The sequence below is a fragment of the Mchenga conophoros genome, linkage group LG10, assembly GCF_057382185.1.
Source record: "Mchenga conophoros isolate Kocher_MC1m ecotype Shallow Benthic linkage group LG10, M_conophoros_male_GT1.1, whole genome shotgun sequence".
NCBI lineage: Eukaryota > Metazoa > Chordata > Actinopteri > Cichliformes > Cichlidae > Mchenga > Mchenga conophoros.
In genome coordinates, this window is record NC_140535.1 from 19932965 (window position 1) to 19948314 (window position 15350).

At 39.4% G+C, this 15350-nt stretch overlaps 1 protein-coding gene across 2 annotated transcripts in view; it reads left to right on the forward strand.

Moving 5' to 3' along the window:
* The window catches only part of trpc4a (transient receptor potential cation channel, subfamily C, member 4a), a 31961-nt gene extending 16611 nt beyond the window's left edge, over positions 1-15350 (forward strand). For both annotated transcript variants that reach the window (XM_085289179.1, XM_085289180.1), the window contains 9 exons: positions 7349-7694; positions 8986-9125; positions 9216-9416; positions 9531-9652; positions 9985-10180; positions 10277-10468; positions 12649-12690; positions 13077-13166; positions 13750-15350. In XM_085289179.1, the coding sequence (XP_085145305.1) occupies positions 7349-7694; positions 8986-9125; positions 9216-9416; positions 9531-9652; positions 9985-10180; positions 10277-10468; positions 12649-12690; positions 13077-13166; positions 13750-14430 (2010 nt within the window). In that variant the 3' untranslated portion in view covers positions 14431-15350. The remainder of the gene's footprint in view (positions 1-7348; positions 7695-8985; positions 9126-9215; positions 9417-9530; positions 9653-9984; positions 10181-10276; positions 10469-12648; positions 12691-13076; positions 13167-13749) is intronic.

A 15350-nucleotide genomic window follows, 5' to 3' on the forward strand; every position in this document is an offset into this window, starting at 1 on the left:
CTCGTCTGTGCCACTGTGAGCTGATGAGAAGTGCTGTAATTATGTTAGATTAGCTTCGGGTTTAATGACATGAGGTGCAAAGGTCTTATAAGGTTTTTAACTGTTTTCCCTTTGGCAGCTCACACAGATAACAAATGGGAATGAAGATGCCCGGATTAAATAACCAGAGTATTACAGTTGCAAGGCAACTATCTAATAAATAAATCCATGTTTGTATTGTAGCTGTAGACTGAATATGTTTGCTAATACCCTTAAAAAAGCATGTCAGAAATTTAGCTCAACATTCATGTTCATTGTTTAGGTTTGAGTTAGGGTCGGTTTTAAGCAGAGATGGGCAGTAACGTGTTACTGTAATCTGATTACTTTTTTCAAGTAACAAGTAAAGTAAGGGATTACTATTGCAAAAACGGTAATTAGATTACCGTTACTTTCCCGTAGGAATGCTGCGTTACTGCGTTACTAAAACCATGATTTTTTGCGAGAATGTCTCATGACAGTGACGTAAGCGAGTGCGCCGTTAGTGACAACAGCTGTGTGCAGATCAACAGTGGATCACATATCGATTGTGGGAGAGAGTATGAGCGTGCAGCGTTTAAAGCGTGGAAGTACTGACCTTACTTTGAGTTTGATTCCATAAAAAGTGACAAAAACATTAGCGTCCATTGTGCGTGGGAAGAAAACTTCTTTTTACAGCGAAAAAAAACCCTAAACTTCCAAGCAAGCGAGTGTGCAACGACGTAATGGGAAACTCACAGAGAAACTCGCGTATTCTTCAACTGACCGCGGCACACCTGCACCAGGGTAAACCTCCGCCTACCTCAGTCCTGCTTTACAGGTAAAAATAGAGCAACAGGACCGCTGAGTCTTTGACTTTATTTATTTTCTGCTGTGTTTTACTTGCCTCTATTTGAAAGAGTGAGTGTAAACACAAACAATATTTTATTTTATGTGCTGGAATGTGTAGCAAATAGGTTTCAATGTTAAACTAATTTATTCAAGTCAGAGAATGTTGCATATAATTAAATTTTTGCTTGATGCATAAATTTAAAAGATTAAAACTGATAAAACAAGTTTAAAAAAAGAGACTTTTTCCATTTGATTACATTTTGTATGATGGATTATGTAGAAAAAGTAGAATTGGGCTGAAAGATCTATCACTTCATTACCTATTCAGGTTGTAAATCGGGTTTTTAAAAAGTAACTAAGTAATTAATTACTTTTGGAAATAAGTAATCAGTAAAGTAACGGGATTACTATTTTGGGGAAGTAATCAGTAATTAGTTACTGATTACTTTTTTCAAGTAACTTGACCAACACTGGTTTTAAGTAAAGGAAAAGACAATGAACTGTTAATTACATGTATCCACCTTCCCTGTACGATCTGGAAAGTCTAATACAGAGCAACTGCTTTTGAAGGAGCTGTAAACATGCCATATAAACACTGATTACATTCACAGTCCAGATTTGAATTTCCTAGGGAGTAAATTGGGATCTTTTATTTAGCAGCTTTGTAGGCGCTGCATTGCAATTCAAATGGATGCAAATAATTGTGGTGGAAATGGTCCAAACGTGGTAACTCCAAAACAATATTCAGTTTTCTGGTCTGCTGATTTCATCCTTTTATTTCCACTGGGATGTAAAACCTTCCCCGGTGGGTAGAGCCATAAACAATAAACATGCAAATAAGTTGATTTAATTCTTGTAAAGTGTATCTGTGGATTTTTGCATCTGCTCAATCTTCAGCATTCGTCTCTAATTAATGCGGCGCTCCCCTTCGGTTAGGTCCATGTCGTTATGAATGTTCCTGTTAGTGTTAAAAGCTATCGTAACACCCAAAGGCTAATGCAAAAGCCGATCACGCTTTCCAGTGTCGGGATGGTGAATGTAGGAGATTTTTCGGTGACTTGCTAAATTATGGGATGGCTAAAAGCAAGAAGAAGGGGTTAAATCGATTTTCTACAACAGAATTGTTACGCTGCATATGAAGGTGAGGTAGGAAATGATGAAGAAGCAGACGCATCCCTCCCAGGAGCGACTAATAATTCATTCAGCTGTCTTTAGCTGGGAGCCCTGCGTGGCTGTCAGAGATGATGCACTTTTGGGGGAGTCTCATTTTATGACACTGCTCTTTCCTCCTTCATCCATGCAGTTGTTGCGCATCAACAAACAGGCTGGCGGATGAGCATGTTGAGTCACAGAAGGACAGTTTGGGGCCGTGCGAGTGCACAGGTGGACATGATGATGGACAGTTCCCTGTCATCTTACCGAACCCCTCTGCTGTTGCCAGTAAATCTTTCTCTGCACACACTGTAAACAAACAAGCCTCGCGCTGCTTTTGCCGCAACTGTGCCTCCTAGCATCTCCTCATCCCAGCAGTGTTTTAATTATCGAGTCCCAACGTGCCCTTCTCTTGGATCGGCTATCTATAGCAGCTTTCAGTCGCTCCAGCATTTTGATGGAGAGCAGAGTGTCAAGGATGAGAGTAACAATCCACCCAGTCGCCCTTTTCAAATGATAAATGTCCTCGCCACCTGGAGTTGTTAAGAATCCTTTCAAGATGAAGTCATTGGAAATGCTCAGTCTGTGAGAAATTATTATAGCATGTGGTAATTTGATTAAGAAGTTTGTTGCTGTCTCTTTGCAGTCTTATTGTTGTAAAACTGCCTGGAAAGTTTCTATTTCAGTAAATTTAATACTTTCACTCTTACTTTTTTGTTCTCTTGGAACAGGGGTGTCAAACATAAGCCCTGGGGGCCACAATTGATCCACCAAAGACTCCAATTTGGCCGACTGGGCGGCCTTGGAAAATGTGAAGCATCGCATTAATTTTGGACTTTTAACTACCTTTTCATATATTTTACAGGTTTTCCAGCTAATAAAGACCACCCCCACAGTCATTTATGCTACGTCAAAGTAATTTAGTAACAGATAAATGATTAAATGTTCCTATCTACTAGAGAAATTTCTTTATTTACAATGGATTCACAGAAAAAAGACAAATTTGTGTTTTATAATTACAGGACAGTCTGGGGAATGAGCTATCAGCTTTTCTTCCGTAATTTTAGACATTTATTTCTTACAACTTTAGCCCAAAGAGCAGAGCTGACAGATTTCTTTTCATTTTGCTATGATAGAAAAACTATCATGTGGAAAAACTGAGCAGTAAGGTGTTTTGTGTTATTTTTAACTCATTTTGGACTCTGTTTTATGCCTGATTTCTTGTTTGATTGAGGAGTATATGCAGCAGTTATGAAGGTAGTGCTTTTTGTTGTGTAGAAGAGGCAGAGTCATCTCGCAAAGACATGAAACAGGATTTTACATGAATTTAAGGCGCAAGACAATATTCAATAAACTGTAACCTCATTTGGGGAGATTTTTCTTCAATAAACTTCTCATTCGTTTGGAAAACGGAAACATGGCATGAATCGGCCATTGAAAAACATTTTCATCTGCTGCTTCACATCAGAAAATCACATCTGTATAGTGCACATTTATGCGCGCACACACGCACACAGATAAGCAGAGTTCTTAATAGGAAATGCCTTTTGTTTGCGAGAGATGATCCGTAAAGTTTTGCCCCCAGTGAAGTGTTGAGGGTTAAATGGACACTTACTGGGGCTGGAAAAGCTTGTTTGTTCATGCAGAGAGCAGTTAGAGTGTTCATTGTCTGTGGTGCGATCTCTGCTCAGTGCTTTGAAACACTGGTTTCTGATCTGAAAACCTTTTAAAACTCTCACAATAATCACGACACTCAGTCTGCATGGAAGACTTTTTTTTTTTTTAAATAGTGCTTTCTGTTTATGAATGTGAGTCATTAAAAGTCTGTTTTTGACCCTCGGCTGAACAAAATGAAGGACGTTTCTCATTTGTGTAAAGTGCAAATAGGCTTGTTTACATTTGTGCATTTATCCTCGCATCTGTGTGTGTTTTTGGCTCTGTGCGCTGATGTGCTCCCAGGGTTTAAAAAGGCCATTTATAACAGTTTGAAGAGAAATCTCCATAGGTTTTCTGTCTAAAGAGCTGAACTCATAGGGCAGGCAGCGCTTTGATGCAGCAGGAGGTCAAATCAGATAGATGTGATCAGTAACCCATAAACATTAAAGAGCAGATTATCTTCTCTCCCTGGAGCGTTCAAATGTTGATTACTTAAATTTTATACAGATATTCTTGGTATAAATGTAGGTGAGGTGAGTAGACTGAAAAATCACAGTACAAACATAAACAGACTGTCTCTTTAATATTTAAAATTGTCTGAGGCACCGAGGGGAACCCATCAATTTTACATGCAGTAGTTTGACGTTGCCCCCTTGTGATATCTCATAAAAACTGCAATTCAGATTTTCAAGCCATCTTAATGTCCCCATTAAGTAGAAATTAAATTGCACCAAGAGTAGTAAGTGTTGTGTAGGGAAAAAAACATTTGTGCTCAGCTGATCCAGGAGCAAGAATCTGATTTAACAAGTCAGTTTGCTGTGACCAAAAGTTCAGCCTTTGTAAAACTCAGAAATAAAGGGAAGCAATAATTGTATCTCACATATGTAGGTTTAACAAGTTTGCAGTAGTAGGATCAACAGAGGGGCCAGATGGATCTCTTGGGTTTTCTGTCAGGTCTTTACTTGAATTTTTTTTTCTTGTTTCTTAAGGACATGAGTTTCAGATACTGTGTGTCTACTGTAAATAGATTTTTAGACCTCCCACTTCTTCTTTTGTCTTTAATTGTCCCAGGTTCCTGAAGTTTTTTAAGGACACGCTGCACACAATATCTCTTTGGCATCTTGTTGGTGAAAAATACTATACTTTACAAACTGTTTTATCTTTGTGTTGTGATTTGTTTTTGACAGACTGTTAGTAACAAAGTGTGAAAGATACAACTTAAATTTGCTAAATTGTCTCTTATGTTTACACAATATACTATTTAATATCATGAGCTATTTTTTTTTATTGCTGAATGATTCATGGCTCAGTGTTAAGTTGCTTAACAAACAAAATATTCCTTTGAAGGTGGTCAGGTACAAAGACTGCACTGAAAAAAGAGCCAAAGATTTCTGATGAACTCAAAGCCACTTAGCAGCAAATTATAAAGAAATGCTCAAGACTTTTGCACAGTATTGCATAGATGATGGATAGGTAACTGTAGTGTGCACCAAAATCTTCTATAAACTCAAATCTTCCATAATACACACATTTTAACTATAATGACAGATATTAGATGTTTACATTTTTAGATATGTAATTACCCTTGCAACTCTGAGAGAGTAGTGGACCAAAACAATGGATTTCATATAACCTGTATTTCAACCTACACCCATCTGAATGCTGTTTGCTTGTCACTGTGTGTCTGTGATAGCGACAAAAAAAACTTTCAGCAGTTCTTTTATGTCGGTAGAGCTGCAGGGGAACATGTCTTTGCCGAGCTAGAAAGCACCAACAGCTCTCACACAGTTACAGGCACTTTCCTGGCATTTTAGGCTTGGTGATAGGCAGTTTGCTAGGAGACATTTTTCAAACTGGACTTGGATGGTTTGAGCTGTGCAAAAAAGCCACTTAAAGCAAATATATCACTTTACTGTGGCTGGTTTTGGTAAGTGACTGCGACAGATGAGAAATGGCTGTACAATATTTCAATAGAAAGGTGAACTTTTTTTTATTTAAGAGCAATCAAAGGTACAGCCAGAGAGATTTTCTGTAGAGAATAAAACCTGTTCTTTTAACCTGGCTCTTAAATAAAATAGCCAGCAACATCTTACTTAGAACGCAGTCTTTTAGTTTATACCAGACAATTTAATTCAATCTCAGGCATTTATTACTTTCTAATTTCAGCCCACGTGTTGAGTAAATACTCACATTGATTTCCTATATATCATGTTAATTAGCATAATTTCCTGCCTCGCCATCACTGCCAGTGTTTAATGTATCGTGCTGATTATCGCAACACGTCAAGAAGCCCAAGGAAATAGTGTTTACAGTTCTTAATCAGGATTAAGGTTCTGATGTTTAATTAAAGATGCAAGTTAAAAATAAATTCCTCTGTTTATAAATGGAACACTCAGAACTTTAAAGACCTGAAATGACGCAGGTTTGATGAATAAGTGACAAAAGCGGTTTTTAAATAGTGGTAAATTATATTTATAGCTGTGGTAGAATTTAAGACTTTCTATTTTTTATCATTATTACTATTTCTATTTTACTTCAGTCTGCACCCATGGGTTCACTGCAGTAAGGCCCGTGCTCAAAGAAATCATCTGAAAAGAAAAAGTTGGGACTTTTTCTTCTCTTTATTCTTCAAATACAGTGTCGTTGTCTCTCACACACATTCATTCAGTCTTCCCTTTCTCTTTATCCCGCTCTCAAATTTGGTTAAAAAAAAAAGAAGAAGAAAAAACGAGTATACCACTTCTTCTTCTCCTCTCATCCATAAAATTCAGCCCTTTCTATCCTTCTGCTCTGCATTTCCTCTCACATTTTCAGGTAAAACTGTAGTTGAAGTATGGAAATATGAGCCATTCTGCTTCAGACCCCAACACAGATAAGGATCTGTGGTTCCCATGGAAACGAGGCTGCAGAGTTGGTGAATTGGCACCCGCCGGTGCTGGTCAACACTTGATATACTGATATGGAAGCTCATCAGGATTTTTCACAGCATTGTGTGCTCCTGCATAATTTGCTTGCATATGCATGCATGCTCATGATGTAACCCTCATTTGTAGCAGAATTTGTTTTGCTTTAACCGGGTATGCCTCCATATACCTACACTCAGGCGAGAAGCACTGAAGCTAATCTGCTTTTCTGATGCATCGCTATTTTAGCGTTACTGAACATTTTATTTCTGCTCACTCACATGCATTCACAGTCACATTAGGTATTTGTCTTTAAATTAAGTTCCAATCATATTCAGACCAGGGCTTTAAGAAAATCTCAGAAAAATCCTATGCAGTCATTCTTTTTTAAACATGTAGAAATATTTGAGATGGCCCACCTGCCTGCTTAAAGCCACCTTTGTTTCTGTAAGACAGCCAATATGTTTTTCAGTCTAAAATACTCATGCGTGTACATGATAACCCTTCAATTTTCTACACCACCAACACATCCTACTCAGTCTTTTGTATTCCGTTAACTGAAGCTTGCTGCAGGTACTAATTCCAGGATACTGACACAAGGGCATGATGGTCGGTGTAAAACCTTTAAATAGTCTTAGGCTGAGGATGATTTTTCCAAGCAGGCCTATATGCCTGCTATACACAGCTAATGTAATAAAAGTTATTTTGAGCCATTTAAAAACAAAAAAATCAAACAGCATAGATGAAACATTTAAACCTCTCCCCATCCCTTCTTATATCCCCCCTTTAAGTTTGTAGCTCAGCCCAACTGTCAGCAGCTTTTGGCATCACGCTGGTATGATGAGTTCCCTGGCTGGAGGCGGCGTCACTGGGCGGGAAAGTTTGTCACCTGTGTCTTCATAGGTCTCCTCTTCCCTGTGTTTGCTCTCTGCTACCTCATCGCTCCCAAGAGTCGCTATGGCCTCTTCATCCGCAAGCCCTTTATCAAGTTCATCTGCCACACGGCGTCCTACCTGACCTTTCTGTTCCTGCTGCTCCTCGCCTCCCAGCACATTGTTATCACGGAGCAGAACAGGCAGGACAGGCAGGGCCCTCCACCCACCGCTGTGGAGTGGATGATCCTGCCCTGGGTACTGGGTGAGTACAGTGGTTTTGTACTCTGCATTAGGATGATTATACTGTTTGATAGTGTACTGATGGTGAATGTACTGGTGAATTGCTGAAGGTAAAAAAGTAGAGAGCTTATTTGTGGTCAGTTAATGTCACTAAATCTTTAAATATTGGGTTTAAATTACTCTTGCTATGACAACCATACACCTCAGCTGATGTTTCTATGGAAAAGTCAAATCCAAACTTTCCAAACTTCCAAACTTTACAATTGTTAATGGGAACAAGTGATTTTTCTTTCGTTGCTGATCGACTCCAAATACTCCACAAAGTAGAACTGGATCAAAGTGCTGAATGAACATTAAGCCTATAAAAATGTTATTTTTTCATCCTGCCTCGGGCATCGCAGCAGATTTTGAGCTCAGTGACTAAGTGCTTCTTGTTGACATGCTTTTCTGCCCTCCACAGTTTTTACTATTTACTTTTTAGCCATGCTACCAACATGACTTTAGGCATTGACTTTAGTCCTTCCATCACCTTTGGTCCAAAATAATCTCTTCAACAACAGCCAACAAATCCAATGGGGGTTGTATTGGAAAGGGTGTCCAGCACAAAAAAATCTGCCAAGTCAAACATGCAGAGATGCCCACTGTGGCGACCGCTTCTGAATAAGGAAGTAGCTGAAAGTAGCTTTTTGATCAACTATTTGTAGTTCAGGCATAATGTATTATTCTTCCTGATTGTTTTTTTTTTCTTTTCCTGCACTGCCATGAGGTTAACTTACTTTTCTTTAGTTTTGAGTTAAATACCATGTGTCCATTGAAAGGGAGATTTTTAATCTCGGTGGGACTTCCATCCTCTATTTATCCAGATAAAATAATGACAGTTGCATCCATTGAAATATCATGAGACTGAGGGTGTCCGTCAAGTAGAATTGTGAAAATGCTTTTTTGATTTTTTAAGCTGTTCAGTACTTTGGTTTATAATCAAATACAAAATTGAATGTCATTTACCGCAGCCTTAGCTCTCTTTCATCATGTGTTCGAGCCAGCCTGTAAATGTCAACATGGGAACATTGTAAACTGTGATAATGAAATTTGGTAGACATGTTTGTTTGCTAATGTACAGTAGCTCACATCTCCTCAAAGGGCATGTCAATAAAATAGCCAGCCTGAGTCAGGGGTGCTACAGTAGCTGCAGATTGAAGAGAACATAAGGAGTATTTTTATCTTTACAGTCCTCAATTTTTTTAAATAATATGCAATCATATAAAATGCTAATACTGGACACATGCTCTGTTTTTCTATAATCTAATTTCTAGGATTCATCTGGGCAGAGATCAAGCAAATGTGGGATGGTGGTTTTCAAGACTATGTTCATGACTGGTGGAACCTGATGGACTTTGTCATGAACTCTCTGTACTTGGCCACTATCTCCCTGAAGATTGTAGCCTATACTAAGGTAACCACTAGTGTTGACAATAGACTAAACAGGCTGTGACCTTTCTTTATGCTCAAGTTATCTTTTCTTTTTCTTTTTTTGCTCATCCAGTACAGCGGAAGTAAACCCAGAAACCAGTGGGAAATGTGGCACCCGACACTAGTTGCTGAAGCAGTGTTTGCCATTGCAAACATTTTCAGTTCCCTGCGCCTCATTTCACTGTTCACGGCCAACTCTCACCTGGGGCCACTGCAGATTTCTCTGGGGCGAATGTTGCTCGACATCCTGAAGTTCCTCTTCATCTACTGCCTGGTAAATGTTTGCGCACGAGCAGAACAAAGACAAGAAGTGGAACAGTAAATTATATGTGACAGAAGTAGTGAATGAAGTTACATAATTTCGCCCACACGCTGCATTTCTTTTCAGGTTCTGCTCGCCTTCGCTAATGGCCTGAACCAGCTGTACTTTTACTATGACACTAAGGCTTCAGATGAGAAAGGAAAGTGTAAGGGCATCCGATGTGTGCATCAGAATAACGCTTTCTCCACGTGAGTTTGCATGAATCCTGTCTTGCTTGCTCGAGTAGTGTGAATGTGTGATCTTGTGTGTGAGAGAGAGTGTCAAAGAATCAGAGAGCTGTGCGTTCGTGTATATCGCTGTTACTTGTTACAAAATGTGGGAACTCAGTCAAATTTTCAGTTGCTAAGAAAAGCTGGTGTATTAGCAGAATCTCATTAACACTAAGTGAAGGGTTCCTTCAGTCTTTTTTAAACCATCCTGCAACTGAATACATTTTCAACTAGCAAGGACACATTTTATTTACTGCATGTATCTGTACTGTTTAGCAAATTTGGCTTACATCGCATACGTTGTCTTGCAGATTATTTGAGACCCTGCAGTCTCTTTTCTGGTCTATCTTTGGTTTGATCAGCCTGTATGTGACCAATGTGGATGCTGACCACCAGTTCACTGAATTTGTCGGTGCCAACATGTTCGGGGCCTACAACATCATTTCATTGGTGGTCCTCCTCAACATGCTCATAGCTATGATGAACAACTCCTACCAGCACATTGCTGTGAGCACTAATCAAAAACACTGCAAACAGTCATGTAAGTGTAACAGTTCAACCAAAACATTCATTCTTATCAAATATACCTCAATCTGATTTCAGGACCATGCAGACATTGAGTGGAAATTTGCAAGGACAAAACTGTGGATGAGTTATTTTGAAGAAGGGGGTACTCTGCCAGCTCCTTTCAACATCATCCCCAGCCCCAAATCATTCTGGTACCTCATGTGCTGGATCAAGAAGCAGGTGTGGAGGACAAGCTCCAAGCGCCCTGACACCATTGGTACCCTTGGGGTAAGGCTGGTGTCAAATGTGTTTGTATGGTTTTCATATACAGAGAGAGAAAAGGGGGGTTGGTTGGTTTAAAAAATGAACATAAGGAATAATAAGCTGAAAGATTTTATTGCTGTTATCTTTTTAACTTATAACTGAGAAATTCAGTTATACTAATTCATATTTTGTAAATAAGTTGTGGTTGGAGGTTTATGACTTTACAAAGGCCATTCAAGGTTTTATCAACTCCAAAACCAGTTGATGTGTGTTTGGATCATTGTCTGGTTGGAAAACCCAATTGTACAAGTTTCAACATTCTAGTTGCTGATTTTACGTGTAATTGTAAAATTTGGAGGTTCTCCACCTTCATTGTTCCACCCACTTTGTACAATTACCAGTACCACTAGTATCAAAACAGCCCCAGAGCATGATGCTGTCACCACGCTTTTTGCCTGGTACAGTGTTCTTAGGTTTGAAAGCCTTTCCTTCACTCCTCCAGACATACTTGTACCTCTTGTGACAAGCTCAATGTTTGTTGCACCTGACCATAAAACTTTCTGGCAAAGGTGAAAGTCTTAGTTTTTGTAACGCCGGAGCGGAAAAGCTGATTATGTTTCCAAGATGGTTTGTGTTTTTTAAAAGGAAGGAAACCTTCCTCAAAGCGGGCAGAGCAGTGGAGCCGCCGAGGGAAAAGCACACGATACAAAAACTGTAGAATTAAAAATATAATTTATTATATTTAAATAGTTAAAAAGGTAAAATGAATTAAAACAACCTTGGCCAAGGGAAGACACAATAAAAATCAATAACACACAACATTAAAAGTCCAGTGGAATCCACCACGGCCTAAAAGTCACAGAAAAACTAAGAAATCCAGCGTAGTAATAAAAGAGGGAAACCCAGCAGAGTCCTCGCCTTCCTCCTCGCATTCCACGTCCTGGTGCACTGAAGAAAGGGAGGGAGCGGCAGTCACTATTCCTTTGGCAGTTTACTTTATAAAAAAGGATAAGTCAAAGACTTACCTGGGAGGGCAGAGCTCTCAACTCCGCCCGCCGCTTCCTTAAACTGCAATCGGCACCGCGGTCTCACTGCTTCTGTTCTCCCGCAGTGCACGAGCTGGCTCTTGTCGTTATTGCCACTTGACTGCCGCTACGCATCCCTAGTCACTGGTAATCTCTTTTCCTCCCCAGTCGCTGGTCATCTCTCGCTCTCCAGTCGCTGGTAATCTCTTTTCCTCCCCAGTCGCTGGTCATCTCTCACTCTCCAGTCGCTGGTCATCTGCTTCATCTGATCATCTCTACTCTCTGATCGTCTCTCGCTCTCCCCTCTGATCGTCTGTGTCTTTCCTCTGTCTGTCTCGCATTCTTCGTGTTGCATCCGCTGTTGAACACCGGCTCCAACCCTTTTATGTGTCATTGAGCACTCTGTAAATTACCTTTCCTTTCCTCTTCAGGTGTGTCCAATTAGTCAAAACGGGGAAAAGGCGGAGTCTCTCCAGGACAATTTGACGATAACTAAAACATGCAAACTAAATAAAACACTGCACAAAATATAACCAATACATGCAATATAAAAAATAATAAGTACACTTCACATTAAAATACAGCACAGCAAAACAACATCCGTCCTTCCCTGGATGACATTTTGGAGCAGGGACATCTTTCTTGGACCCTCTCGGTCCATGGATGTAAAATATGCTTTACTGTGGAGAGTAACTTGTACTTATACAAACAAAGTTGTTTGAACTCATAATGTTGAAGTCTGGAGTTGTATAGGAATGGCTTCCAGAGTGCTTCCTGATATGACCAGGCATAATAGCGGTGATTGAGAGCTGAATTTCCATGACTTGAGCTGAATTTTATTTAAAAAATAATCAGGCAACTTTACTTATAAGAGAGAGTCAAGATTTGCTGCTCTGCTTTGTCTTGTATGACACTAAACAAAATAACCCAGTGAAATAAGTGTTAGTTTCTGTAGAAAGTAGAATTTTCACTTTATTGCAGCCTAATTTTAGAGAGAAACTTTTTCGTGTTTGATGGCGCAGCACTCAGGAGACACACATATCGAGCCTCACAGATAGCAGAGTTTACAGAAAAGTGTGATACTGTGAAGAAAAACAAAATATGTTTTAGGTTTGTTTTTTTTTTAACTCATCTCCCACTCTTTCTCTAACCAACCTCTGGCATCTGATGTCTGTGTAGAGGCGAGCTGCAGAGAACCTGAGGATAAACCATCAGTACCAGGTAAGTGCAGTCTCTCTCACCACTGTCTGTGTAAGTGTGTGCGGCAGACACAAATTGGCCTTTTTAGGTTTCCAGCACTCAGTTTTCATCTGTTCATTTTCTTAATTACTTTTACAAAAGGGGGGAGGGGAGGTGGGGGTCAAAGGGTGAGAGGTGGATACACACAGGGCAGGTTCAACGCAGGGCTGACACCCTGAAGCGGACGTTCCATAAAAAGCTTTTATGATGTTTCACAAAATCAGCCAAACAACTGAACTCAGTAGGATTTAAATCACTTTTCATTGTAGAGGAGCACATTTGTCTGTTTCCTGTCTCATTCATTTGAAGTTTGTATTGAATAAAGTTTCAGATCTTTTGTGTTCAAGATTTTTTTTTAATTATTGTAGGAGGTACTGAGGAACCTGGTGAAACGTTATGTGGCTGCCATGATTCGAGATGCCAAGACAGAGGAAGGCTTGACTGAAGACAACTTCAAGGTAGTCTTCTTGAATGAATATGACATTCATGTTATTCATTCATTCATTATACATTCATGTTATGTTATTTATCATCATGTTTGTATATTTTTCTTTTGCATTTTGGTTATATTTAATCTTTTTTTCCATTATTGTAATGCGTTGACTGTTAATGCAAATCCTTTAAGGAAGTCATCAGACAAACTAATAACAGTCATCTTCTGACAAGATAATGATGATAAGACAATATATATGTGGATGTATGAGGAGATGGTTTAAGTGCTCACTAATCCAGATTTTCATCATAGTTCAAAGGTATTTGAAGGGCATTGTGACTGTTTTTCCTAGTTTAACAGACATAACCATGATCATACAAAGATAAATAATGCATCAATTATTAGTCTAGACTACAGGCATTTAGAGACATAGTGTTGCTTTGTCTCATAACTGTTTTTGAGTCAAAGCTAGCTAGCTAACTAGTTAGCTAACTAGTTACAAAGCTAGCTAGATAGCTTTTTTAGCTAAATCAATACAGCTCAGTTTTTGCTGATACCAACAGCTAGTAGTTATAAATTTCACAGTCAAGCTGCTCTTTGTTTTTTAGGAGCTGAAACAAGATATCTCCAGTTTCCGTTATGAGGTGATGGGAATGATGAAGACAGGAAAGTCAGCTTTAAATGTGGCAAAGGCCAGTGGCAGCTCAGTGGAATCCAGCCTTGCGTACCCTAATTCCTCACTCAAGGTCTCTGCTTGCCCACAGAGCACCCAGATGAAAAGCAAATTTAATCGATTCAAAATCGCTACATCCATCCTCAAGCTGGGCAGTTCAACAGCTGCACCCAGGCCACCTGAAGCCTCCAATGGTCTACCTAATGGATTCATGTCCCTGGTCTCTGATGAGAGCTCTGGTGAAATGTCAAGCCAGAGGAGAAGCAACTCCAAAGATGTATCTGACTTTGGTTTGTTTCAGAAACACCAAAGGGGCAACAAAGAAGCCTCATCAAGCGCAGCAGAAAGCTCGAGGGAGATGTACTCTTTGTCAGAAGAAGCAGGGGAGTGTGGGGACTCAGACTTAGAGGAACATATCGCTGGAGAAAAGAGTGAGAGGAAACTCCTGGAAACAAAAAAGAAGGAAGAAGTCGAGGAAATTAAGGAGGAGTCGAACAGCAAAAAATGCTTGGACCAGTGTGAAGAAAGAGAAACCGAGGAAAGAGACAAGGATTTAACCTGTACTGACTCAGTAGCTGATGAATGTATGTCTGGCTCATACAAAGACGATGCCTAAGATGTGATGCGATGTGATCAGAACTACAGGCCCAGTAATGCTGGATTGAAGACAGAGAGACTGACAATCAACGTGAGCCTCGAGTGAGAATTGTGAACATGAGTCGAACTTTTCCAGTTATTACTAAACTTATGATCAGCTTTGATCTTTGGAGACTCAGGGAGGCCTTTGGTTTAACTGTTTTAAACGCTGTTATATTAGCAGTGGAAATGCAGCAACATTGTTCGAAGCTCCGTGTAAGCATTACGAGGAATCACATTTAAGGATTACTATATTTCGTTTTAAGACCCCAGAGGTGATTGGACAATAATGATTTCCTGAAAGAAAAAAGCTTTTTCTCCTAGCTGATATGTGCATTTCAGTTCAAATTGTCCTTTTGGTTACCATATAACCGTCTCTCTCTACCTCTTTTTTTTCCCCTCTACCCATGAACATTTAACTCTCCCCATCAGTATCTTATTAGAGCAATAGATGTGTTCTGTTTTAGACGTGACTTTCTGCCTTACTCTGTCTGTTTCTGCACTTTACACACTTTAAAATGGCATGCAGTTTTTTCAAAGATCGCTCAAACTCTGATCATTGCAACAGCAATTCTGTCAAAGTTTTCTATGCAAGAACTGTGGATCATGATTCTCATCACACTGATTAGGCCGACTGTAAATTCAGCGCTGACAGTTCATCCCAAGTATTTTCTGTAAAGTAGGGCGTGGCCAAACTATCTGAGATAGACATTATGAACACAGCCGATAAATTATTTAAAGCAACGTATTATTCAAGTTTTGTCACTCAAGAATAAACTCATTATTTTGAACAGATCTGCTGTTTTTAACTGTTAGTTTAAGATGTCATGTTAGTTCGAATGAATGGCATTATAGAAACTGAAACATAAATCAAGAATAAATATAGAAATACACTCTTAA